This window comes from Quercus suber, unplaced genomic scaffold (genome assembly GCF_002906115.3).
Source record: "Quercus suber isolate HL8 unplaced genomic scaffold, Cork oak 2.0 scaffold_99, whole genome shotgun sequence".
Classification (NCBI taxonomy): Eukaryota; Viridiplantae; Streptophyta; class Magnoliopsida; order Fagales; family Fagaceae; genus Quercus; species Quercus suber.
The window spans coordinates 922,629-950,273 of NW_027069564.1; the positions used below are offsets into that span (position 1 = coordinate 922,629).

General features: G+C 31.7%; 3 protein-coding genes and 1 long non-coding RNA gene across 5 annotated transcripts; 1 reads left to right on the forward strand and 3 right to left on the reverse strand.

Moving 5' to 3' along the window:
* Positions 1 to 314: 314 nt before the first annotated feature.
* Positions 315 to 861, reverse strand: LOC136068107 (cysteine-rich receptor-like protein kinase 10). Its single transcript, XM_065774810.1, has 2 exons — positions 718 to 861; positions 315 to 623 (listed from the first exon to the last, which is right to left on the reverse strand). The coding sequence occupies exons 1-2, from the start codon at positions 859 to 861 to the stop codon at positions 315 to 317; spliced, it is 453 nt and encodes a 150-aa protein (XP_065630882.1).
* A 1,241-nt stretch (positions 862 to 2,102) lies between these two features.
* LOC112006045 (uncharacterized) lies at positions 2,103 to 4,549 on the reverse strand. The gene is made up of 3 exons (XM_065774839.1): positions 3,849 to 4,549; positions 2,728 to 2,837; positions 2,103 to 2,640 (listed from the first exon to the last, which is right to left on the reverse strand). The coding sequence occupies exons 1-3, from the start codon at positions 4,309 to 4,311 to the stop codon at positions 2,596 to 2,598; spliced, it is 618 nt and encodes a 205-aa protein (XP_065630911.1). The 5' UTR covers positions 4,312 to 4,549; the 3' UTR covers positions 2,103 to 2,595.
* A 7,330-nt stretch (positions 4,550 to 11,879) lies between these two features.
* LOC112006034 (uncharacterized) lies at positions 11,880 to 14,829 on the forward strand. Of its 2 annotated transcripts, none has more exons than XR_010629525.1 (2): positions 11,880 to 12,213; positions 14,182 to 14,829. It is a non-coding gene; the product is annotated as an uncharacterized LOC112006034 (long non-coding RNA). The 2 variants fall into 2 exon arrangements; XR_010629526.1 differs by having other exon boundaries at positions 14,209 to 14,829.
* Positions 14,830 to 17,512: 2,683 nt separating this feature from the next.
* LOC112006011 (G-type lectin S-receptor-like serine/threonine-protein kinase At1g67520) lies at positions 17,513 to 21,531 on the reverse strand. Its single transcript, XM_024038320.2, has 7 exons — positions 20,200 to 21,531; positions 19,359 to 19,466; positions 19,031 to 19,230; positions 18,733 to 18,943; positions 18,371 to 18,608; positions 18,097 to 18,247; positions 17,513 to 18,017 (listed from the first exon to the last, which is right to left on the reverse strand). Exons 1-7 carry the CDS (start codon positions 21,410 to 21,412, stop codon positions 17,712 to 17,714), a joined length of 2,427 nt encoding a protein of 808 aa, XP_023894088.1. The 5' UTR covers positions 21,413 to 21,531; the 3' UTR covers positions 17,513 to 17,711.
* Between the last annotated feature and the right edge of the window lie 6,114 nt (positions 21,532 to 27,645).

Below are 27,645 nucleotides of genomic sequence, written 5' to 3' on the forward strand. Positions count from 1 at the left end.
TTAATGTCTCCCATTTTTGAAAGTTAACTTTGATGCAACCACTAGTGAGGGAAAAGCATGCATAGCAAAAGTAATTATAAATCATGAATAGAGTTAAAGGAAGACCAAGACCCTCCTATTGCAAAAGTCAAAAAAGTTGGTAGCAGCCAAAATACGGTGTTTCAAAAGTCAGAACTGGAGTACAATAATTTGGAAAGTAAAATTGTGCCACAAGTTGTGTCACTAGACTTATTCAAAGTTGTGGCTTCCAAACAATTTCATTGATGAGGAAAACTATGATGTGTCATGCAAGATCACAAAACAAAATCATTCCCTCATCGGGCATCCGTATCAGAAACGGACAAGCCATTCATTGTATGAAGTTCTAATTCATTATTAGGAGTATTCGCCCCAATTGCTTTCTTTCCAATAGAAAATGCTGGTTTTTTAGGTAAAGGCAATTGTGTACTTTCATTTGTCAACATGGATAGCATATCTGACATGGTAGGACGATCAACTGCATCATCTTCCACACATAAGAGACTGACGTGAATGCATCTCAATACTTGATACTCAACACATGAATCCCTTATTGTTAGATCAACTAATTCTAGCCCTTTACCTTCTTGCCATAAATCCCACGCCTGAAGAGAAAAAAGAAAAGGTAATAGTCATTTAAAATGTTGGGAACAAACAACCATGAAAGTGTAATGATTTAAGTCTATATATATTACATACATATCCAACTAGATTGAGTGCATGGTCAGCATGAAAGAAGCTATTATTTCTTCTACCACTCAAGATTTCAAGCATTAAGACTCCAAAGCTATAGACATCAGATTTAATTGAGAACACACCCTCCATATCATACTCAGGAGACATATATTCGCTACACCAAAACAGAAAATAAACATTATTGTTTCACAAATTAAACATTATAGGAGCACTAATATTGTTCAATTAGCAGCAAATTAAATGCAAGATTATGGATGCACTGTGATGCGAACCTCAAACGACACGCTTTGAGACCCAACAAACAGTATTGGAATAATTGCCCAAGAAAGCTAAAATTCAGATTTTGATAGAACCCTGACCCAACATTTATAAGTGAAACGCGAACCAAAGGTATAAATAACAGACATTGACCCAATGATTATAATAGAATCATGAACCAAAGGTATAAAGTTTGAACGCCACAAGGAAGAATCCCTGATAAGTTCACAGTTCTTGAAGAACCAAAAGAAGAGCAAAGCCTCACATTTTCTGATTTTTATTCAATAATCTCTTATTACAATGAGTGCATGCTATTTATAAGGCATGACTGAAAATAGAAAAATATAAAAAACGTACTAAATAATAAAATCCTAAATAAAAGTTGATTTGGTCTGAAATTAGCATATCCCAAATAGGAAAAATAGCTAAAAACGTTCTAAATAATAAAAGCCTAAAATTAAGGTAGATCTAGTCCAAAAATAGATGCTCCAGACTAGGAAAAATATCTATTAACTGATATGGAGCTGGAAAATCAATCAGTCATTAATCCACGTCATAAATTAAGCCCAATTAAACCAGATCAGCCCTCAATAGCTTGAATTAAATTTATTACGCCTTCATCTTCCTTTGGGCCAAGCTTAGAATGTCTTACGTTAGAATCAGCCCAAATCTCTTGAATCAGCCCATTAAGTGCTTCTTTGATCTTCTTGGATCTTGCTTTAGTAATAGGCCCAACTGGAACATGCAATGGATCCTTGAATGCTTGTTGATTCTCATCACACTGTCTACTTCTTTTAGAAGAATGATGTCTAGTTAACTTACTACGTTCCAACAATTCTATTAGTATTTGCTTCCAGTTCATTTTGTTTGAAAATTCTTGCCATGCCAAAATCAGAAATCTTCGGATTCATACTTTCATCAAGGAGTATGTTGCTAGCTTTTAAATCTCTATGAATAACTTTCAACCTTGAATATTTATGGAGATAGATCAATCCTTGGACAATTCCTTCAATTATACTAAAACGTATCTTCCAATCCAGTAGCTTGCTTCTATTCGAATCTACCGAAACAAAAATTTACTTCAAAAAATATATAAATTGGTTGAAGAAAACAAATGTATTCATAGGAAAAAAAAAATTAAGATAACAAAATTGGATGTTTTCAGACCAAATAGAAAGTAATTCAAGCTTTTGTTGGGCATATATTCATAGATCAACATCCTTTCTTCTCCAAAAATGCAACAACCAAATAACTTTACAAGATTCATGTGTTGGAGTTTAGATATGAGTATCAACTCATTCTTGAACTCATTTATTCCTTGCCCTGAATTTCTTGATAGTCGCTTTACGGCTATGTTTTGCCGTGTTAGTAGTTTTCCCTGATATGATGACCAGATAATTAATGTTTAAGCTAATGTCATACATAAATCAATTTAAACATCTCTCTTTGGAAATTGTTTAGAGCTTACTCTATAAACAGGTCCAAAACCCCCTTATCCAAGCTTGCTTTCTAATGAGAAGTTATTTGTGGCGGCCATGATAGATTCATAGCTAAAAACACTTACATCATGCCCCTTCTTTCCATCATTTGGAATTTCATCGATGGTAATTGATTTATCTGATATCACCAAATCAAGCAACTCTTTTTCATCCTTTGATCTACTATTTTCTGTATAAATTTATATAAAATGAGAATTTCCATTAAATTATAACAACAGTCATGAAAATACAAAAAGTTAATTTGTAACTTCTCTACCTTTAACAATAACTTTTTTCCTTCTTTGTAGACAACGCAGTGTATAATTAAAATCACAAGTAGACGAATGGCGGCGATAACAGTACCAATCCATATCCACTTATTTTTTCCTGTATTTAGTCATAAGTAGCCATGTTAGTAATCATCATTTGAGAATTCATTTCATTTTATTCTTCTGTTGAAAACTATCTATTCCATATTAATTGAAAAAAAGAAAAAGAAAAAGAAGAATTTGAGAATTCAAGTTTATTTTATTTATTATTATTTTATTTAAAAATTGTGAGGATTGAGTATGAGCCATTTAAAAACGGAAAATTTATCAAATACTATTTCTTGGAGAGGCCTTATTAGCCAAAGATATCTAAATGGGCCTAGCATGTTTAGTCTTGGAACATGTAAACACAGTAGGCTTTAGCCTAATTTGAAATTTCAAGTCGAATTAGATCTAAATATATAGGACCGTATAATTTACCCAAAAAAAAAAAAACTATATAAAATGGCACTTTAGCCCAATCGAACTTCTCTTTAGTGACAAAAGTTATCTCATGCGCTTACTTTGTGGAGTGGACTTCTACCTTTTCTATAGAGATTATTTTCTCCCTTTGTGTGGAGAAAATCTATCCTGTACTCATCATCTTACATGAGACGGATACATACATTAGGTACATATAATACCATCTCTTTAGTAAAGGGATACTTGTGGCCTAAGGTTTCCTGACAATTCTACCTAGAAAACACAAGATTTGTGTTGACTTGTATTAGCTAGTTGAATCATTTGTTGTAATGGGTTGAAAAGTCACCCTAAATTTGTAAGGCATTATTATAAAATGTTTGTTCTCTGTTTTTTTGACACAACCACGTAGTATTATTTTTATGAAGTGAAATATTGAAAGAATGCTATTAGAATTTTGATTTTTTTTTTTTTTACAATTTATTAAGGTAGTAATTAATTATGATTAGAGTAACATTATTTTTATATAAATTCTTTGCAAATAACAAATTACTTGAACAATTATTAAATAAATAAATAAAAGAATGAAAGAAAGAAAGTTTGTCTCATACTAATGAAATTGAAAACTTCGTGCATTTGTTCATGTCAAAAACAAAACAAGCAAACTCACCTTTTCGAGAAGGCTTTGATGATAGCATATATACAGAAGTTGAACCAACCGAGTTGCTCTGAAGGAATATCGACATATCTGTCCAAAACCGGCACCCAGTACCATTTTCATAGAGAGAAGCAAAAGCCACATAGCTACAGTTACTCAAGCAAGTAGCTCTACAATCACTGAAGCCAAGCCTTGGACTTGACAAGTTAATTGAATGATCTCCATCTTCAACAAAATAACCAGATCTAACAGCAAATGGGTCACTAGACTCAATCTGCCGCTTACACTCCCATCTCTTGCATCCCCCATTAGTGTTATAGCCATCACAAGCATCCACTCGTGCAATAACAGGTCCTTCCAAATCCTTCAATTGCCCTATAGGAGTTAGCACCCATTTGGACAATTTGCTTTTGTTTGTATTTATGAAAGAAAAATATTCCTCATCCTCATTTGAAACAGTAACAAAATCATACATGGACCTTGTTTCATCTGGTAAATTATTTTGATATGTTGTGCCTCTCAACACCCCACTTTCCCAAAAAACCACACCTTCTTTTTGAATGACTAATTGACGTCCATTAGGATCACATCTAAGAGAAAAAGGACCAGGAACTGGTAGTTGTCACTTAACCATGATGTAAGTGACCAAGTTAGATTATTTCTATGGCTGATACCTAATTTCATACCTGGTAAAAGGGTGTTTGTAGGATAATCAAAACTTTGCCACAACACTTGCTTTATAGTTCCATTAGAGCGCAATTCTCTCAAGACAAAATTGCCAGAATCCAATAGAATAGCGATAGTGTTATTGGTAGGTTGAGAAGAAGAGTGTAACACTATTGGATCACTACCTAGGTGTGTGATTTTAAGTGTTCCTGTGTTATCTAAGGTAAGTACTCCGGAGTTGTTGGCGATGGGGTTGCTTGGACTAGCGGACCATACTATAAAATTTGTAGCAAAGTCTGATATTCCCAACGACGAGGAGGAGTTAGTAGTATTGCCCCATGGGAAGAACCACAAACAGAAAGTTTAATTTGGAGAAGTTAGGTAAGACGAGGAATTGAGGGTGTCACCTGGTTTGAGACTATCACCTGCCCATGTTAAGTTCCCCCATTTTCCTGCAGCATGAGGAGTACTCCATAAGCATGAGAAGAGGATCATGAAAAGAAGTTTGAGAAGGTGTACGGTTGTAGACATGATTATTGAGCTATGAATTGCTCTGGTTGTTGAAATAGAAATATATGGAACTCTACCTGCTGTAAGTTATGTTGAAATAATTTTACTACCCAATTGTTAGGACTTGCGCAAAGAAATGTATGCAATTTCTTTCGTAGAATGGCAAACAGCAGAATAATAAATGATGCGACATAAAATTTTCTATTACATTTTGAGATGCGGCTCTCTTTAAAACATTAATATGTAAATTTCCCAAAAACTTAATTTGCACTAAAGTTTAAATTAAGCAAGGTAGATTTGGAAATTTATAATTTTTTTTTTAAAAAAAAGTTATTAATTAATCTTCCTTAAAAAGTTGAATTTTCTAAATGGATCAAACAATATGGGACAGAGTAACATATATATTATGAGTTTCAGTTGGACTAATAACTAAATTCTATTATAGTTGAATAAGTTATTTAGAATCGAATCTTGCCTACAAAAAATTGAAATCTAGTAATATCTTAGCGTGATGTTAAAGTTGTAGGATTCATATTTTATCAATAATTGGAAAAATATAAGAAGTAAATGATAAAGTGATGAATTGACTCTTTAAAGAAGTTCAAAAATTAATAGTCATGTCATCAATTTAATGTTTAAATTTTAAATTTTTGTTGTCTAAAATTATTCATATGAAATAAGTTTATGAATCGAATAGTAAACAACATCGATTAACTAGAAAATTTGACATGTGTGTTAAGAACATGAAAGACTTGCAATTCAACGGTTAGATTTTCAAAATATGCAATTATGTTAATTTTTTTTAATAGGAATTGTAGTCAAACTTTGTCTAATTTCTCCTAAAAGAACTACCATTTCTTGAAGGCGGCATCTGAATATTTATGTGTGAGTAACGTGGTTAGTTAATTTGTGAAAGTCTAACATTAAATATTACTCCCTCTATCCCAAATTGTTTGACCTGTATTCTATTTTGGGATGTCCCAAAATTATGTCCTATTTGAAAAGCCAAACACCATTAATTTATTAGCATTCCCTTTATGCCCTTAATTTATTTGTGAGAGCATTTTTTTAATTTAAAAAAAAAATTAAAAACCTATATTTTGAAATCCACTATACATGTCATCTTTATTCAAATTATTTATTAAAAAAATGTTTTAAAATAATTTTTTGACAAATTTGTTTAAGGGTAATTTAGGAAATTTTTAACTTAAAAAAAAAAAAAGATAAGACAGTTAATGATGTTTGTATAACTAATTGAGTTTTTTTTTAACTAAGCCAAACAATTTGGAACGGATGGAGTAATAACAAAAATGAGTAGTTAGTAAAAACATGATTAGACTCAAATTCATTGGCTTAACCCCCAACTACAGACTACAGTCTCCACAAGTTCCAATAGAATTTTTACAATTTTTGGAATAGTACATATTGAGACTTGAGGTTATAGTAGGTTGGAAGAATTTCCTTATAAACCGGTTTAATGGAAAACATCTTTCAATATGTATCCCCCAAAGTCGATTAGGTCTATGAACTCGTAAATCAATTAGCTAGAACTTCACCAAACCAAAACCCGGCCCAGTCGTGCACGGAAGGGATTCAAGTCAACTCAATATAATCAAATATGCCGGCTTATGGTTGAAAATTTATTGTCGTCTATGCTTGTGTTTTGAGTAGAAAAGTACTAAAATATGAATAATTGATGACCAATCAAGTTTCGCAGCTTATAGTTGAAAATTTGCAATCTTTTATTATCGGGGAGAGGGAGAGAGAGAGAATATAAATTAGGTGATACTTGAGACTTGAGACTATGTTGGGATTTAATCGAAAAAAAAAATAATAATAATAACAAACAGAGTATCTAGACCTCTTGAAATATCTGAATATTCCATATATAACATTTGCATTAGAAAAGAAAATCAACTAAGCTTGTGATATGATAAAAAAAATCATCGTTTGATTTACAAATTTTATAAATAATCTAAACTGAACCATTCAAAATATTGCTCTTAAGCAGCTTGGTTTTTCGAAAGCTGAAAATTGAGTCAAGACTCAAGCTAGGTAGCTGGTTGATGGGAAATGTTTTCGAAGAATAATTTAATTTCTTTTCTAGTTTTGCCCCCACTATTTACCATAACGGAAATTTTTTAATTTAGATATATCTTTTGTTGTTTTACTGAAGGAAAGATACATTAGAAGAATAACATAAAATAGAGAACAGCAAAAACAGAGCTTGAGAGTGTCAAGTTTGTATTACAGTAGGAAATACTGTTTTAATTTTAGAGCTATAGCTTGATAAAGTGCCTTTGGAAATTGAAAAGGGTTTTAGGCTTTTAGCAATTCGACTGTTTGGAAAATCATAGGGTTAAAGGCTTGCAAGTTATAATTGCTTTCAAAATTTCAAATCGTTTGGGTGATTGACATGTACAACATTTACCAATTATCTTGACGATGTCTCTCTACTTCCTTAACGCATGGTCTTGTCATATAGGAAATAGCTCATTGAGGTTCATAAGATGCATAGGTTGTTGGCCTTGAATAGATAATTAGATATCCATCTTAAAGAATGTAGTTATCGTTGACAGGGTGCGATGCACTATATAGGGCACGATAGATCTCTTAAACAATAGATAATGGTGCTACTTTGATTAGGCCTTAGGCCCAACCTAACTGGTAAACAGAATCCATCCATTAAACCACTAATTCTTGCCTCTATATTCGTCTTGTATCTTTGTCACTTGGAGAATTGTGGCATGTGTTATGTCATTTTATATGATTTCAAATTTTTTTTTTCTCGTATCGTGTGAATATATACTATATAATTATGGAACTTTTACAAAACTTTTGTTACTTCCGTCATCAACAATTTTTTTTTTTTTTTAATTTTCATTTTATTTGACCTTTCAGCTTCTTCAACTATTGCGTTCTTATTTCAGCATTTCATCTCCTCAAATTGTTGTTTACTTGAATTTTCTATTTGATTTCTTTTATGAATTTTTAAATTTTACTATTTCACTTTGTTCAACCTTCAATCTAATTTAACCATTCCTCTTTTATCTTATTTTTCATAAAAGAGTTTTATTACTTCATTTCCATCTCTCTCCCATATTCTTGAAAGTATTGTAGCCAACAAAAAAACTCAATATTCTCCCTCTTTCTTTGATTTTGTTTCTCTGTTAGAGGATTTATTTTTATTGTTTCTACCATTTTCCCCCACTAATAGTTAAATTAGTGCCAATACAGATTACTTTTTCCCACAAGAAAACTACAAATTTGTTCACCCAAAAAAGATCGAAAAATTAATAAAACTTAGTAAAGTCTCATAATTCAACATTTAATGGATCACGAAAAAAACCCTAAAATTCTCACTTAAATAATAACAAATTAGTAACCTAAACTCAATTCAAATTAAAATGGTAAAGAGAGAAAACTTGTGATTGTGAATTGAAACACCAAAACACCTATTTGCATAGACCAAAATATATTTGCCAAAAAGAGAAAGAAATATGATGTTGCAATTATTATAAAAAAATTAGTGGGGAAACAAAAACATGGTAGAAACAATAAATAAAATCCTTCAAAATAGGAACAAAGCTGAGGAAATAAAGAGAGTAATGTCATTATTTTTTGTAGACAAAACTTGGAATGAATTGGGAATTTGAATTTGAGTTAGTAATTTGATGTTTTACAATTTAGAATTTTTTTATTGGTGATTTGTTTAGATGTTATATTATGAGACTTTGCTAAGTTTTATTTTTATTTTTATTTTTGATCCTTTTAGGTGGAAAAATTAGCAATTTCTATGGAGAAAGTAAATTTCGAGAGGTTATCAACAAGAAGTTTTTTTTCCTAATCGGTTCAATTAATCATTACTAATCAACAATTACTGATATGATATTGTGTTTAGTTCGCAAAGAAGCTTCATATTAGTATGCTTCAATTCAATTGATATGTACGAATGTATTTAAATAATCAATGTATTCAATAAAAGAGATCATGATTGTACTTTTGTTATATATATTTTGAATGAGATAGAACTATAATATTATATGATAATGTAGTGGTTTGGGACTAAATACAACATTGAAATAGAGAACTACAAGTTGAAGTTTTATAAATGGTAGGAAAACTGTATTTTTCTCTTTCCTTTCGAACTATCATGATTAAGAAATATGTGCCCATTTGTGTGCAGTCTTTAAATGTTGAAAAATAGGCGCCATGCTTTTTCTTAAATAAAAAATAAATAAATAAAAAAGAGAGAGAAAAAAGAAAAGAAAAAAGAAGAAGCTAAAATATAGGTTTGCACCCCAAAACATTAAAAAGTTCTTTTTTGTATCTAAACTTTTTTGCACTGTTCTATTTTTTGCCATTCCATCTATACCCGTTACTTTGGCCCTGTTTGATACACTCACTCAAACACATGTTTTCAGTTTTTAAACAACATTATATGTATTTTTATATATTTTTTCACCAACACATACTTTCAAACACATGTTTTCAATTTTTAAGTGCATGTACCAAATACCCCCTTAATTTCTACATGACCTAATAGAAAGATGATGTGGTATATATTAATTCCAATTTGCAATTACTTGGATCAATTTGGTTTTTTTTTTTTTTAATAGATTTTTTATAACATAAAGGAAGAACATGTGGCATCCAATGGTGAATCACACGTGGAAAGAAAAAAATTAACCTCCGTAAATGAAAAATCTCAAATCATGATTTGTTGTAATTTCATGCAATTTAATTATGTTGTGTAAAACTACCCACTTCTTGGTGAGACCAAAGTCTCCCCCAATATTATCAACCAAAAATGTGAATTTACTAACACAAAGGTACATAGTGGAGGCAAGCCATGGCGAATAACAAGGCTAAGCTTGCAAGATATGCAATATGGAACCCAAGAAAAATTAAACACTTAGAAAGAATATACAGTGCATAGTTGCGCACTCAAGAATTACATAGTTTGACACTAAACTTACATGCACGATTTTAAATTACTAATTCCTCAAAAACTTTATCATTTAACCTTATAATTCTAACAATCCCCTCACGCGTGGGCTCAAACTACCTTTTAATAGTTGAGTTCCAACGTGTGGGATTATAAATGAGAGGAAGATTGAAGGAAATAAGGATTAAACATAGAACCTGTTGCTTTAATATCATGTTAAATTACTAATTGTCCTAAAAGTTTAAGCTATTAAAAAATGGTAAATTTAATTATCTAATCACATAATTCTAACACACAATGACATAGGTCAAGCTCCGAATAATCCACTATAAACAATAAGTTACGATGGTCTTATGCTTAACTCCACCACAATGAAGACATCTAAACACCTTTCGAGACACTTGCTTTAATAGGTTTCAATGTCCATGGGCCCATGGTAGGAGGAAGGAAAAACACACACAAAACCTTGCATATTTCTCTCTTTTGTGTGTTTTTCTCTCTATGTGTTGTTGCGGAAAGGCTTGAGAACATGGGCTTGGACCCAAATGGGCCCGACAGTTTACTAATTCAATAATTTGGAAAATTTTCACTATGATTGATTTCACTCTCAAATTTGGGATTTTTCATCCATTGAGGCTAATTTCTTCTTTGTAAATGTTCCCCACTTTTAACTAATTTGGATGCTAAGTTTTTTTCCTTTATTTTAAAAAAGAAAACAAAAAAAGAACTAGTCCAAGTCAATTCACCTAATTTTAAGAAATATACCACCTCAATTTTTTTGTGGGCCACATAAGATAAGAACTAATGGACATAGAAGGGAAGATAGAAAGTAGAATGGTTGCAAAGATTTAAGAAAAGTTTAGCGACACAAACAATATTTTTCATCAAAATATAAAATTATTTCACTTTACAACCACACCCCTCCCCCCCCCCCCCCCCCCCCCCCTCTCTCATGTCAAACTATTTTTCCACCATGTAACCCTTATCTTATTCTCCCTTACATTCTCACCTATACACCCAAAACCATCACGTTGATACCATATTTTGTCCGGCCTTGGTATCCATGACAAAATGCCGATTTAAGTCCTAATAAGCTAAAATCATGTTTTCAAAACTAAGAAAATAGAAAAATATGTGAAAGAATCCTGTTTATCTTGACCAGATGATGGAACAAACCATCTAAGATTTCAAAATGATAAACTTGCCATTTTTTCAAAGTTTGACCAATGTTGACTAAACCCTAACTAGGATTGGTCAAAATGTTGAGTTTTGATCTGACTGTCAACCATTCTAAAGATCAGAAAATTTCCTTCGAAATGAAAATTCACGACCATAGTTGGAGTTAAAATGGATGAAAAATATCATGAAAATACCAAAATCCTGATTAAATGTACTATTTTTTAGGTAAAATGGCTGTTCTTGGGGCGTATTCATGTAATAATCTATACCAATCCAGCCACAATTGTTGCAAATTACCTGAACTAGATTGAAGCAAAATGGGATAGCTGCCTTCTATAAAAATGGCTTGACGATATCTTCTCCGGATAGGGAGAAATGAATTCTTCAAGAATAGTGCTGTTAAATTTTCTACATTACGTCGCCTCTCTTTACAATGCAATATCTCAACAACCGTAACTCCAACTCATGTGAGGCCAGAGCCTATGGAAACTAGAAATCCATAAATTTCCAGGAACACCAAGTTTGAAAAAATCCAAGCTCTCAAATACCTCCAAAAATAGCCCGAAATAGAGTTGAAAAGAGGAAAAAACTGTAAATAAAAAATGTGAAGATGAGTGGATAAGATTGGGTGATGTGGAGGTACCACACTCCCCTAGCCACCCATTAAGAGGGGCAGCTAAGGGGGTGTGTCACCAAAATACCCCAAGCTCCTATAAATATCCCCCACTCCCTTTAGGCAAAATATGAACGAAAATGCACACAAATTCCCAAAAATTCCATTTGGTCACTTTTTCTTTAGGCTTTTCTCTAGATTTACTTTCTCTCTCTTAGAAAACCTTCCTAAAAGCTGAAAATCTGGACCCCTTTTCTTCCATTTCTCTGCCATCAAGAGCCCATAGGTGAGCTTCTAAAGCTTTTGTGAAGGTGAGAGGGTGTGGCTTCTTTGATAGTTACACCATTCTCCTTATTATGTGTAAAACTCCTTATGTGTAAAATACCATGAAAAGAGGAAATCCTGAGACCTTGTTTTCCCAACATGGAAGAGAACCCAAAAGCTTGGCTCTTACAAGTGAGGTATTATTTAAGAGAATTTTCCATTTTAAAAAAAAAAAAAAGTTTTGAATCATGTCTTTAAATTGTGTTCTTGCTTATAAATTGCTTTTACTTTCAAGTCTTTAAATTATTTTCTTGTTCATAAATTGCTCTTACATTCAAGTCTTTAAACTATTATTATTATTTTTTTTATAAATTGCTTTTACATCTAAGGTCTTTAAATTATGTTCTTGCTTGCTTTTAATCCATGACTTTAAGTTCTCTTTATTTCCCTTGTTATCATTCTCATGGGAATAAGAATTCAAAGGTGCTAGGTCTCTAGTTAGTACCATGAATCCTAGATTACCAAACAACTAGAAGCTTGGGCAATCAAACCTCCAAAAAAATGTGTTTTCCAAAAGATGAAAAAGGCTCCAATGGCCATTCTTTTTCTTAGAATGAATCTTTTCAAAGAAAGTTTCTTTTTCGAATCAAAANTACAAGTGAGGTATTATTTAAGAGAATTTTCCATTTTAAAAGAAAAAAAAAAGTTTTGAATCATGTCTTTAAATTGTGTTCTTGCTTATAAATTGCTTTTACTTTCAAGTCTTTAAATTATTTTCTTGTTCATAAATTGCTCTTACATTCAAGTCTTTAAACTATTATTATTATTTTTTTTATAAATTGCTTTTACATCTAAGGTCTTTAAATTATGTTCTTGCTTGCTTTTAATCCATGACTTTAAGTTCTCTTTATTTCCCTTGTTATCATTCTCATGGGAATAAGAATTCAAAGGTGCTAGGTCTCTAGTTAGTACCATGAATCCTAGATTACCAAACAACTAGAAGCTTGGGCAATCAAACCTCCAAAAAAATGTGTTTTCCAAAAGATGAAAAAGGCTCCAATGGCCATTCTTTTTCTTAGAATGAATCTTTTCAAAGAAAGTTTCTTTTTGAATTCATAAAAGCCTTCTAGTGGGGCACTTTTTCAAAAACCCTCAATCAATGACATTTTCAAAACCCTTGTCCAAAAAGGGGTCAAGTTTGGTTCTTTATTTTTACACAAAAATGAATAAAAACCATGGTTTTCACTAAGACCATGGAAACCATTTTCTCAAAATCCCTTTTTTTTCTTAAATGGTTTTGATCTAAGTTTGGGTATTTTCTTTCTAAAAAAACATGAAATTTCCCTTTTCCTAAAATAAGATGGTTTTAATCTTAAACTTCTATTATTCTAAAACCCCTTTTAAATTAAGTTTTCTACCTTAGACCATGTTTTTATGAAAACAATTTTCAAAAGCAAACCATTTTTCCTAAAGGGTCTAAAATTTTAGTTTTGGTTATGTTCTTTCGAAAAGGTTTGGGAAATCCCTTTTTCTTTCTAAAAAAGAAATTCCGTAAAAGATTTTAAATCTTAAAGGTTTTGTGTCTTTAAATTTTTGTTTATAAAAGTTCTTCTACTTTCCAAAATACCTCTCTTTAAAATTTGCACTTTTTTTTTTTTTTGGTGGTTTTTCCCATCAAAGAAAGCATCTTTTCATGTAAAACCAAGAGAAGTGCTTTTGGGTCATTTTCCAACAAAGCTTTACAAACCCTTTTCCCAAAAGTGATGAGGTTTTCTCAAGGGAAAAACACTTATCTTTTCAAAAGAAAATTAAAAGTTTCTTTTTATGAGCATTGTTTTGAATCTTTTGAATTTTACATTTTTGTTGTTGAGGTTTGCGTCTATGATTCACTTCCATTGAATCAATAGATTCATAACAAGTTGATATATCCCCCTCCCTTTTGCACTAATTATTTTGAGTTCATTGTGTTTATGCTTGAGAATAAAACTTGGAGAATAAAGTGGACCTAAATGCAAAAAGATGACATCCTTCCTCTCCTCTCTCTGTTTTTTTTTTTTTTTTTTTTTTTTTAATATGTTGTAAAATATGCATATTCACATGATAAATATGTAGTAAATATATTATTTTCATGTATACGTTTAAATCCTTGCAAATTTGTAATATAGTTTTCACATGATATGTGTGGGGGTAAGAGCCCAAACTTGTATGCTGGGCCTTGGGCCCTATTCGAGGACGTGGATATGTTCGAGGAGGAGAAAACAATCGAGAGAGGCACCAAAGTTCAAAATCACGCAAGGAAAGGATGTAAGAATGTAATCCAAGAAGTACCTCTTTCTCAGATACGAAGAATACCGGTCAGGCGAGTACTTCAGCGGTTAAGGTGGCCTTCCAAGAAGTGCCAATGATAAGGATGAACTTCAGATACGTACAAATATGATAAAAATATAGAAATATCTAAAGGAAAAGCTGCTACCGCCGCATTAAATGTACTGCAGCAACTTTTCTGGCCGCATTTATGTGGAGAAGACCCCTGGACAGTATAGTCTCAGCTATCACCATACTCAGATAACCAAAGAAGATGTTTGATGGAACATTTACTTAAGTGAAGGTTTAGATGGTTAACAAATGTATGATCAAGATGGCCTGAAAGGAGTTATATAATGTAAAAGATCTCCCATGAAAAAGGGGGAAGGAACAAAAAAAAAAAAGAGAGAAAGAAAAGAAGAAATTACTGTAGCATTAAAAGCTATACTAACTTTTAGAACTATTGTATTAATTCGTAATCAAATCTCCTCGGACAACCATTTCATCAAGCTTTACGTGTAGTTCCCTCTTGTTCATTGTTGAAATACTTACTAGCCGTTATTGTAAATCACTAGAGCCTAGCTCTTTAGCCCATTCCCTACAAATTTATTGTATTAGGCCCACTAAACCCTTGTCCAAATTATTTTTTGGGCTTGGGCCAAAAATCTGTGACCCTACAATATGTATATATTTTATATAAAATATATACAAGCAAGATCATGTGAATTTATTTACATGCTCTTGCTTGTATATATGTCTTTGCAATAAATATTCGTATGACACTTTATAAATACATAAAATACTAACATGAAATGTATATATATTTGTTTGTACAAAACCTTTTCAAAAATAAAAATGCCTAGTATTTAATTTGTTTTCCTATAATGTGTATGTAAAATGAGGTACGGTCTTTTGGATAAGTGGTATGGGGTGTCTAACACCTTCCTTGCTCGTAACCGAACTTCTAAATCCAAAATCTTTGGTTCGAGACATTGGTTTCCCTTAATTAATCTAAGAACCTTTGAATTTTATTTAGTTAATTAGGTAAAACAAATTAGACTAATAGAAAGACTAATCACACCTAATATAAAACCAATAGTTGGTGGCAACTCCTAAAAATAAAAATAAGAAAAAAGACTTACATACACATCTCACCCTAGAAACACATGCACACGTAAGTCACGTAGCCAAAGCACCCAAAATGTGACAACTCCGGGGGAAAATCCTCCTCCCAAGGGCACCCACGCATCTTTTCTACACTTCTCCTTCACTACACCACTACACCGGTAGTGATTGTTCTACTAGCATTAACTGAAGAGTCCTCAAGGAGACCTCTACCCTCAATTGTTCCAATTTTTAAAGATGAAATTCTAATTTTTTTTTTTTATAAAATTATTGTTAATTTCTCTACCAGATCTAATCAACGTGATTAAGGGATGTACATGTGATTATGAATATGAGTTTTTATTTGGGAATTATATGATGAATAATTAAGGGTATTTTAAAAAAAAAAATATTGGCCATTATTTGAGGTTTTTCTATAGTCAACATTTAGGGGATTTGGGTCTCTAAAATGTTGAAGTTGAAAAATCCATTCTTTTGTTTTCCATTGAGTGCATTTGGGTCAATTTGAGAGTTTAGTTAGCTTATTGTTTTGGTTGATGCTGTGATAAAAATTAAATTTTCTAAAATATTGTTAAGAGGGAGATTAAGAAAAATGATGAAGACATTGAAAGGCTTCCAATTAAAAAATTGGAGTTTTTATTTTGTAAATGATTTCATTGTAATTATGTATGTCAAACAGATTTACATATGGGTTTAAAAACTTTGTAAATGAGTAAGTGAAATTTTACATAACGGTCACTTTTACGGATCTGTTGAAAACACTTTCAAAAGACCGAAATTCTTAATACTCTAGGAAATATCGGGAATTTAGGAAAAATTAGTTTATGGTCTAGTCTTAGTAATATAATTTCATTGTTTAATTGTGTAGGCAACGATTTTCATTTTAATGAGATTGATTTAAATTGGGTTTTATAAAATTGAGGATAAATTTTGATTGAAGTTTGTGGTTACCTTATCATGGTATTGATTTTAGAAAAATAATCAATACTTACATATGAGCATTTTAAGATTAAACGTGTTTTGAAACATTATTCAAGGTTTTCTTAAAATGAATTATGTATGTGCATTATTTTTTCTACATGATGATTTGTGGTTTTAAAATAACTAATGATCATTTGAAAATTTTTGGCTAAAATACTATTTTGCTCGTCCTTATATTTTCGGGTCATTTTCAATTTAGCCTTTATTATTTTCAACTTTAGTCTACCTAGTTCGTACATTTTGGTAGTAGTTAAATTGGACATTGTTATTTTTAACTTACATTCAATTTTGTCCATATTATTTTCAATTTGCAATTATTTTGGATCCAAATCTGGATTTGCTTTAGTTGTTGAGTTGATATGTATTTACCATAGTAGGATATTGGTAAATTTGATTTGTGTTTTTGTGTTTGGTTGTCAAGAAAATGCAAGTAAAGCTATGATTTGACGGTGGTAACCAAAATGGCTATAAGTTGAAAATAAAATAGACCAAATTCCTATAATTTAAAAAAAAAAAAATGGTTGACCAAATCAATGGCTACCAAATATAGAGATCAAATTGACAACAATCCACAAATGTTGGGACAGAACTAATATTTTTCCTAATTTTTTTTAAATGAAACAAATTTTAAGAATAATAAACAAAAATTCTCAACAACTAATTGACTTATTGCATGAATTGGTGGTGGGGACTTTGGACAGTGCTCATTAGGTGGGTCCTTGATTGAACAAATAAAATTCTCTTCCTTATCTATAAAATTTTGCACTTAACAAGCGGGCCATTGTTGATTATGAAATGATCATTACAAAGAATATGGTGGCGCATGATAGAGCGCTTACTTGCTTCTCAGAACTAAATCAGATTATATTTAAAAGATGTTTAAGATTATTAAAAGATGTTTGTAATGGTCAATGGTCATAATTGAATATAGTTTTGCAGCAAATGAAAGGGAATCTATGTTTTAAACAAAATTGTAATAATTTACATGTAAGTATGTATGGCAGTAACCACTGTGCACTCTTGGTGTGATAGTCACTCTACAAGTATAAATGTTTGAGGGGTATGGGAGGCAAGGGCCGGGATTCAAGTCTCTAAGAGAGAATTTCATACACATATATACTTAGATTAGGTTAGAATAAAAATTCTATCCTGTTTCAAAAAAAAGTATGTATAACAGTAAATATCTAAGTGAAAACATTCAATTCTTGGGAAGTATTTTTTGGTTAACCACGTTAAACCAACATTAACATACTCAAGCGTATGAAGTGATACTAAAAACATGCCTCTATCTTGGTACCATATTAGAAATTGACGCCCAATTTATCGAATTACATTCTGATTCTTTGTCATATATATGTGCCTCAATTGCTTGTCTTGCAAGAGAAAATGCAGGTTTCTTAGGTGACGGCAATGACAAATTGTCATTTGTCAACATAGCTAAGACATCTGACATTGCTGGCCGATCAATTGCACTATCTTCAACGCATAGGAGACCAACATGAACGCAACGAAGCATCTGATCCATATATGAATCATCAAGTGCTGGGTCCATTAGGTCCAAGGCAGCACCTTCATTCCATAACTCCCATGCCTGAAAAAGGATTATACATGATCAGAAACACACATTGATTATCATAGAATCATCCGAAGCTCATAGTTTTTTGACATACATATCCCACTAGATTGAACAAGTGCTCTGTCTTGAAAAAACTGTTGTTCTTCCTTCCACTCAAGATCTCAAGCATAAGAACTCCAAAACTGTAAACATCAGATTTTATAGAGAAAACTCCCTCCATGGCATACTCAGGAGACATGTATCCACTACATCAAATTAGAAAAAAAAAATTTAAGTTTATAACTTCATTAATCATGTGAAAGCAATAGTGTTTAACATTCAAAATGAAACAAATATAGCAATGTATGTAATATAATTAATTTACTTACTATGTCCCGACAACCCTTTTAGTATTTGCTTCCAATTCATTTTGTTGAAAGATTCTTGCCATACCAAAATCAGAGATTTTGGGGTTCATATTTTCATCAAGGAGAATATTACTTGCTTTCAAGTCTCTATGAATTACTCTCAATCTTGAGTACTTATGGAGGTAAAGCAATCCTTGAGCAACTCCTTCAATTATACCAAAACGTTTTTGCCAATCTAGTAGCTTGCTCTTATTTGCATCTGTTGAATATAAAAGTTAAATATGATTAATAATCTACTTTCAGCAAACTTATGTAGACAAATATATAAATTTGTTGATGAAATCAAATGAAGCGTTAAAATAAAAGGAGAATGTTTTTCAAACCAAATAAAAATGAGTCCAAGCTTTTGTTCGGCATGTATTCGTAGATTAACATCCTCTCTTCTCCATGTAGGCAAAAACCCAAAAGCTTAACAAGATTCATGTGTTGAAGTTTAGATATGAGTATTAACTCATTCTTGAACTCAAGTATTCCTTGTCCTGAATTTCTTGACAATCTCTTTATGGCTATTTTTTGCCCCGTCAACAATTCTCCCTGATATTTTGATCAAATAAGGTTTAGGCTAAGGTAAGACATAAATGAATTAAAACTTGTATCTTTTGTATGTTATTTAGAGCTTACCATATAAACTTCTCCAAAGCCCCCTTCTCCAAGCTTGTTTTGCGGTGCGAAGTTGTTTGTGGCTGTCATGACATATGCATAATTAAATACACCTAAATCATGCCCCTTCTTCCCATCATTTGGAATTTGATTGACAATAGGAGATTGATCCAAACTCACTAAATCAAGTAAATCATTTTCATCTTTTGTTACATTATTCCCTGTCGTAATTTACAAAAAATAAAAATATTTTTATCAGTATTTCCCCAAAAAAAAAAAAAAAAATGAGCAACAATTATTCAAGTTGCTAAATTTAAACTAACAAGTTCATTCTTCATGTAAACTATACCTCTGGATACAACTTTTCTCCTTCTCTGTATATAACACAATATGCTGAAAAATATTAGAAGCAAAGCAGCGACGATAACAGTGCCAATCCATATCCACTTCTTTGCTCCTACATTTGATCATAAGTAGCCGTATTAATAGTCATTATATGAGATTTATTTATCTATTCTTTTTCTTTTTTGTTCAAAATTATATATTGCATATCAAAATTAATAGTCAGAAGTGAGATTTTCATGAGCCAAAAAAAAAAAAAACAAACTGTCAAGATAGTGTAAGAGCCACTTGTAAAGGGGTAATGAGTTTGGTGCACCTTGAGAGGCCTAATTAGCTCAAGAGATACAAGTGGGTCTAATCCCTAAAGTTAAATAACATTTAAAAAATCTGGCTTTGGTACTAATGTGAGCCGTCAAAGCCTAAAACATTTAACTAATAGTCAAAGAGATCCAACTAAACCCATATGAAGCTTCACATGTAACCCATACAAAAAGTCAGATACTCAGATGCAAGCCATCAAATCCACACAGCCAGCCAGAGAGAGGGAGTGAATTAAAAAAGCAAATTTATGTTCACACTTCAACTACTTTGGTTGTAAATTTACAATCTTACTTTAGCTGCGTGGAAAAAGTTTTTAGATATATCAACCCTGATGTCAGTGGTTTTGTGCATATGTAGAGTAATAATTTGAGGGACTTTGAGCCCTTTAATGCTAATGCTCTAAAGCTGTAATAATGATTTCACAAACTGTCTGTTTGCAATTTGATGAATTGAAGGTCAACAATGTTCATATCACCCAAAAAAAAAAAAAAAGGAAAAAGAAAAAAACCTAGCAAGTTAAGACTAACCTTTGTGGGAAGGACTTGATGATAGAAGGTAAAGAGATACAAAATCACTAGCGTGGTCGGATTGGACCGCTGTCTCTCCTGTCCAAAATCGGCATCCAGTTTCATTAGCAAACTGAGAAGTAAAAGCCACACAGCTACAGTTGCTCCAGCAAATAGCCTTACAGTCACTGATGCCGAGACTATAATTATTGTGCGACAAACTATCTCCGGTTACATAGTACCTAGTTGTGAGATCAAATTTGTCACCACGTTCCCTACACACTGGCTGCTCCCAACCTTGACATCCTCCATTAGTATCATAGCTATAGCAATTATCAGCTCCGCCAATATCAGGTCCTCTCAAATCCTTAAATTGCCCCAAAAAAGTGATAATCCATTCAGACATCAACACACTATGATTTTTGTTACTGAAAGAGAAGTATTCTTCATCCTCGTTTGAAACAACTTTGAAATCATACATAGATGTTATATCTGGTGAAATGTTCTCAAATTGGTTGTTTCTCAAGACCCCACTTTTCCAATGAACCACCCCTCTTTGCTTAATGACCAATTCAAGTCCCTTGGGGTCCCATTCAAGACTGAAAGCTCCATAATCTGGAAGATCTGTAGTTAACCATGATGTGAGTGCCCATGTATGGCCGGTTTTGTGATTGACCCCTAGCTTCATTTCAGGCAAAAGGGTATCCATAAGATAATCAAAACTTTGCCATAACACACTTTTGGTAGACCCATCAAAGTTTACTTCTTTCAACACAAAATTGCCATTATCATACAAAGTAGCAACAGTGTTATTAGTACCAGAGGAGTATAAGATTATAGGACTCTCACCTTGGCGTACAATCTTCAATGTTCCATTGTTGTCCAAGGTAAGCGAACCCGTTTTGTCTTTGACAAAAGGATGACCACGATTGCCAAACCATACATAAAGATTGAAAGGACTCTTTGGATCAGCCATGTCTGATATTCCAACATAGCTGTCGTTAGAATTGATGTCAATCCTCCTAAAGAACCCCAAAGCGAAAGCCCCTTTTTGAGATACAAGGTAACTCGTGGAATTGAGTGTGTCACCAGGTTTGAGTGTGTCACCAATTGATGAGAGGTTGCCAGATGTCACGTATACCCAGTCTGCAACATGAGGTGTCCACAAGGATGAGAAGAAGAGCAAGAAAACCAATGTGAGAAGGTGTACAAGTACAATGTCGGTAGTAGCCATGGTTGAGCACTGAAATTTGCTCACTTGGCAATTACTTGAATACAATTCATTCACGGTTCAGCATCCAATGGAATAATATAAGCAATTGCTAAAGTCTTAGTCCTTGGGAGTATTGTATGAACGTGTGAGATATTCATCCTTGTGACCCAAGTGGGTGGGTAGCCTAAGAGATAGAGAGGTGGGTGGGCCAGTATAGCTTGAATTAATGAAGTAATTATTGCTAATGTCAAAGTCGTTGGGACTTGTCATGTTCCGTTAGATATACACCGAGTGACTCAACTTGCACCAGAGTATGCATTTATCTTAGACTTCGAATCAATAAAATACTACTATAAAAGAAAGTTCTCATTAATTTACGACGTTAATATAGAGAAGATAATAAAATATATGTGGGTTTGACTCAATCTGTCCGAGTTTCAACGGTTTTACATTGGATTGGGTTGCTAAAAGTTTAATTATAATGCCTACTTGTGCCTCAATTTTGTTGCTTCCTTCCTACAATTTCTCCAAACAATTGTGGGTGGTTCAAGGCTCATTCAAGGAAGTATAGAATTCAATCAAATTTAAAATATAAAAAAACTGTAGTATTTGTGGAAAAAGTGTCAATCAGAAAGATTTATTTTCTTCGCAAATTATTAGATAATCAATTAAATTAGTATGATATTAATTGATTAATTCTCTAAAAAAAGATATTAATTAATTAAATAAAAGGAGAGACTTCTATGAAGAAAAAAAAAGGCTTTACACTATGTTTGAAAGTTTATAAACCAGTGACATAAAATACAACAGAATATAAAATATTTTATTTATCTATTTGAGTATTTATAAACGAAATAAAAGAATATTTAAATCTACTAGTATACATTAAATTTTTACATGTCCTTCCACATAATTGGATTAAATTGATAATTTTATGTTTAATTCATTAAAATAATGAATTTTTTTCTTATTTTTGGAATAAACATGTAGCCGCGAATAGAATAGATTAGTCATTGCGATTATCAGGGACGGAACCAGGATTTGAACCTGGGGGGGGGGCCAAAGCTTAAAAACAATTTTTTTTTTTTTTTAATGAAAATAGAAACTAACATCTATTTCATATTCAACAAAATACTACATATAAAATAAGTGTTTCTTAAACATTCGATATTATAAAAATGTCGACAAAGTATAATATACAAAATAAGTGTTTTTTTTAACATTTCAACACATTTATCAAAATGGAACTTGACGCTCTTTTAAGTCTTGAAAGCCATCTATGATTGAACAAAATAATAATAATGAACAAAAGTAATGAACAAAAAAAAGTTGGAAAAGAAGTAAATTTAAAGGATGGATTTAAAATCTTACCGAAGCCCAGAAGAAGAAGTTCTTTTGGGGACATTATTTAGGAAATAAAATACAGACTTAAAACTACCCCCACAAACTCTATAGTCTATGGCATGCGAAAGAGATGAAGTTACGAGTAAAAAACAGTGAGTAGATGATTGGTACAACATCAAGTTCGTAACAAAAGAAAGAATAGCTCACCTTGAATTCAATGAAACTTCCAAAATAAGAGCCATGTTTTGATCAATATTCTTAGCTTTTTTTCTTGGAAAATGCTAACGAGTGCCCTTAGGGCATTTGTTACGAATCCAATTATAGAAATTTTATGGGAAAAAAAAAAAAAAACAATTAATGTTTTGACAGTTTTTTTCATCTCCCATAAAAGTGATGTCAAAACTTTCTTAAAATGGATTGTTAATAAGTGCCCTAAGGGCACTCATTAGCATGACCTCTCTTTCTTTTTTTTTTTTTATTTTTTATTTTTATTGGTGTACTAGCTTTTTTTTTTTTTGGAGAGGGGGGGGGGGGGTTCCGTCCCTGGCGATTATTCAATTCATTTTAAAAAAAGTTTCAAATAATGAAATAGATAAGATATTTATTTATTTTCGTTACTTTCTTTTTCATTCGGTATTATGTTCTACGTACTTAAACGGGCTATTAATTATGATACCAATTACATGCATTTTTTTTTCTTCTTTCTTAAATTGCTTGATGAGGCGAACTACAAGTGATACCATTAGTATTTTGACTTTGAATTATGTGTCAAACTTCAATTCCAAGTAATTTTGGATTTTATTAACTCAAATTGTTTTTTTGGATTTTTCAATTTAGCATGATTTTTTAAAAAATCCTGCCTTTTTACCCTCTTTGTTGTGTCAACAACAATTATTGATGTTCTAAAAAAAAATTGTTGATCATGTGGCAGATCCTTTATCTTATATATATATATAATTTTTTTTTTAATAATGCTGACATGGTATATAAGGTCACGTACTTAACAAAATAAGAACATATAGGTTTCTAAAAAAAAAAAAAAAAAAAAGAACATATAGAGCTGCATTGCAAAGACATTAAGAACCATGTCAAGAACTAAAAAAACCCATGCTTAGAGTGTTGAAATTCAATTAGCATTTGCTTATGTGTCTAATAAAGATGTTCAAGATTCAATCTCTCTCTCTTTTTTTTCTAAATATTATGTTAATATGTGTCCATAAATTATAAATATTGATTTTGTGAGACCAGCATGTGGCTTATAAGTCAGGTTAACAACGTAAGGACGCGTACCGATTCTACCGAAAGGCCTGCCACACCAGCAATTTTCTTTGACTAGGGTGCGAAAGCAAAGTAAACGCAATATTGAGACATTTTTAGATCTGCACCGTCTATTTCAATACAATTCATAGCTTAAAGACAAATTGGAATACAACGTATTAACTAGAAACCAAAACTATATTTTGACAACAAGAATGAAAAGTGTTACAGGCATTTAGAATTGACAGGAGATAGAAAAATTCCATCCATTGATTTTTTGGATATCTTAATTTTACGCATCATTATGTTAATCAATTTTTTTTTTAATTAATTTCAAATTTTATTCTATATCTAAATATTTTTTGGGTTTTTCAGACTCTAATTGTATATTATGCAACACATTATATCAATTGAGTCCAATTGGGACATACCTTTGAGTCAAAAAAAAAAAAAAATCCAATTAAGACAAATAATCAATTAAATTTTAAGCAATTAAAGTAATATGAGCATGCATATGTTGTCACTAATCCCAAAGCAAACAATCACAATAAATATAAGGCCGCGATATAGTGACTAAGTGGAAAACCCAAAGAAAATTATTCAAGGTAAAACTAATACAAGAAAATCTTTTCCAAAAAGCAATTTATACTAATCGAGCAAAAAAAAAAAAAAAATTACAATCTAAGCAAAACTGTTACTTAGACTTTACAATCTTATGGTTTGTTTGAGATTTGCTTATTTTGTTGAAATTGAAAAAATTTTTGTTGAAATTGTTGTAAATAAAGGTAAAAGTTAGTTGAAATAGTATAGTGGGACCCATGAATAGTATCAAAAAGTGCAATAAGATCCATGAATAGTAACAAAATAAACTGAATAGTAAAATAAGTTGGTAAAATTAATCATACCAAACGGATATTTAGTAGATCAACTTACACAAGAAACCTTCTACCATTTCAAAACTTATGAATTCTTTATCTAGATACTTCACTGATGACACACTTGGATGTCATGAACAGAACCTCTAATCGACTCCAAAATTCTATTAAAGATTTACTTCATAACAGTAGCACTAGGATAATATTATGACTTTAGCTTTGCATCAACAATCTTGAAAAACAACATCTTCCTATTAGCTTCTAGCTAGAACTCTAGTATTGTGGTGATATCATTATTAAGAGATTATGTCTTCTCACTCTATTAGGAACAATAATAGCACGTGCACGCGTGTACTCTGTCTGTCTGTCTATCTGTCTCTCTCTCTCTGATATTAGTTAGCCCTAACTTATTCTTACATAGTTACATGAGTAGGCCAGGAATTCCAAGCGAGCAGTCAAGAAAACGGGCTTGATATTATTATAATTATCAAGTTTTATATTTTGACAAAAAAAAATTTGTAATATTCTATTTAATTTTCTTGTGCATTGTATACTCATGACTTATTAAAGAAAATTTAAATGACTTTTACTTGATCCTTTCTTCAAAATTTAAATTACATCATGAGAAAATTTTGGATATAATTCCTTAGGTACACTACATTAAGTTCTCCAATTAAATTTAAATATTTGGCTAGTTTGATTAATTAAATACAAATATTATTGTCTTTGGCAAGAATAATTAAATTAAATTAAATTATATATTTGAATTTAATTGAAAGCCCTAATTAATTGCTCTTAATGAATTGCACTTAAGTTTTACCCTAACATTATTTATTAATTTAGTACAACCCTCATCGAATTATAATATATACGTGACTGCAGGGCAAAGCCCACAAGAAAAAGGAATCAATTATATTTGGAATTTTGTTTATCCATTGACTCCAATTTTGGCCATAATCCATCTAAATGGGTTGGCCACGAATTTGGAGCAAGATTCAATACTGAAATGCTGTCCAAGAAGTAGCCTTCGAATGGGGAGACTCTAACAGTACTCTACATCCACTAGACGAGCCATGGAATGGAATCATTGTCAAAACAGCCTACCAATTATGAAAGTGTTGAAAGATGGCTCATGAGTTCACACGGCGCGCGGTGGGGCTTATTTTCCAAAATTCAAAGGTTCTAGAGTGTGGATAATAACTAAGGCAGGTCACAAGTTGACCAAGTGGGACAAAAAAAAATATATTTTTTTTTGAGTCAGCAATGGAATAGGCCTTCAATTCTAAGTCTAATCATTAGCCTATTTTGTAATAATAATGTGCTGTTTAGTGGTACTATAGTATTTCCTATTAAGGGGAGAAAAAAAGAAAGTATTTAGAAGTCCATGACAATAGGAATTGTTGGAATAAATTGTACTGACCGCGACGGATGTGTTAGTGTGTTTTGACACCTTCCTAAGTGCCGGGCTATCCATGGATTGCATTTTCTGCTTCTTCTTCCCTTAAAAAAAAAAAAAAAAAAAAAAAAAAAAAAATTTATTTTTTAATAAAGGATTTTATGTCTTAAAATCAAAACTTAATTCATATTAATGTCCAGAATTTTTTTGTAGTGTACTTATGTTTCACATAGCCAAACAATGATTTACGAGGTTTGTTAAATTTAAGTTGTTAAAACGAAAGTTAATTTCTAGCTTGATTGTGTGATAACTGGACCTGGCCAAACCAGACATAAAGATCTTTTGCACTATCAGCTAACTTCAATGGAGTCGCAGAAATGAGGTACTGTTTGGGATTTGGACTCTTTGGTTCGAATTCTTTGGAAAGCAACAGAGATTTGTAATTCATTTCCTAGAGCTAAATGATAATATTTTTGTTTCTCAACCCTTCTCAGGAGAATCAGATTAATCCCGTGTAGGAATAAGTGAAACATTTGAGTCGGTATTTGTGGTGTGTTTGGATTGAACTTATTATTACTGAAACTGAAAACTGAAAATTGAAAACATTGTAGCAAAATAATTTTTAAATGTGTAAATAGTACCGTGAGACTCATTTTTAATATTTTTTATTATATAAACAGTGCATGAACAGTGTGTGAACAGTATACACACTGTTCATGCACAGATTTTTTGCGGAAAAAAAAAAAAAAAAAATGTAGGAAGGAAAACGCGTTTGCTGAAACGCAAACGCGAAATCCAAACCCCACCGTTGTCGTAGCTAGCGCTGTTTCTTTGCATTATTCAGTTGGAAATATCCTTTACTCATTTGGTACGTGCGTTATAATTTCCGTTTTAGTATAATTTACTTTTTGATACAAGTATAATTTACTTAAAAAGGAAAAACTTAATTCTGTCATAATATTTGGTAAAGCTCATAATTTATTTAGGGAGGAAAAAAAATTAATTAAAAAAAAAATAGTTGTAGCGGCGTCTGTTTCTTAAAAATACAGATGCTTACATGTTTCATTCTAAAAATAAAAAACTATGAGGTATTAATAAGGATTTTTTATTTTTATTTTTTTCAGATTGGGGTTTTGAAGATAATCTCATATTTCACCAACATAAGTTTTTTAAAGCTCCCTTGAGTTAGAACAAACAATCATTATTTTGCTTAGATCCTCAATGAACTCCGCTAACTAGTCTAGCTCGACACGTTATTGATAAAAGTTTTCGTCTTTTCCTATTGATGATGCTGAAAATATCAACAGTGAGTTGCACAATGCTTGTACCCTCGAAACGATACCTGCACAAAGAAAAGAGGACCTAACAGAGAGCACCAGTGT

Bases quoted from the DNA above. Each gene is read 5' to 3' on its own strand.
- LOC112006011 (XM_024038320.2), bottom strand. From the start codon at position 21,412: ATGGCTACTACCGACATTGTACTTGTACACCTTCTCACATTGGTTTTC. The intron at 18,609-18,732 runs GTTTGAAAAACA...TATATTCAACAG, and splicing joins CTTGGACTCATTTTTATTTG to ATGCAAATAAGAGCAAGCTA. The intron at 18,018-18,096 runs GTATGTCAAAAA...ATCCTTTTTCAG, and splicing joins TGTTCAATCTAGTGGGATAT to GCATGGGAGTTATGGAATGA.
- LOC136068107 (XM_065774810.1), bottom strand. From the start codon at position 861: ATGTCTCCTGAGTATGATATGGAGGGTGTGTTCTCAATTAAATCTGAT. The intron at 624-717 runs GTATGTAATATA...TTTTCTCTTCAG, and splicing joins CACTCAATCTAGTTGGATAT to GCGTGGGATTTATGGCAAGA.
- LOC112006045 (XM_065774839.1), bottom strand. From the start codon at position 4,311: ATGTATGATTTTGTTACTGTTTCAAATGAGGATGAGGAATATTTTTCT. The intron at 2,838-3,848 runs GTGAGTTTGCTT...GACTAAATACAG, and splicing joins ATCAAAGCCTTCTCGAAAAG to GAAAAAATAAGTGGATATGG. The intron at 2,641-2,727 runs GTAGAGAAGTTA...AAATTTATACAG, and splicing joins GAAAAAAGTTATTGTTAAAG to AAAATAGTAGATCAAAGGAT.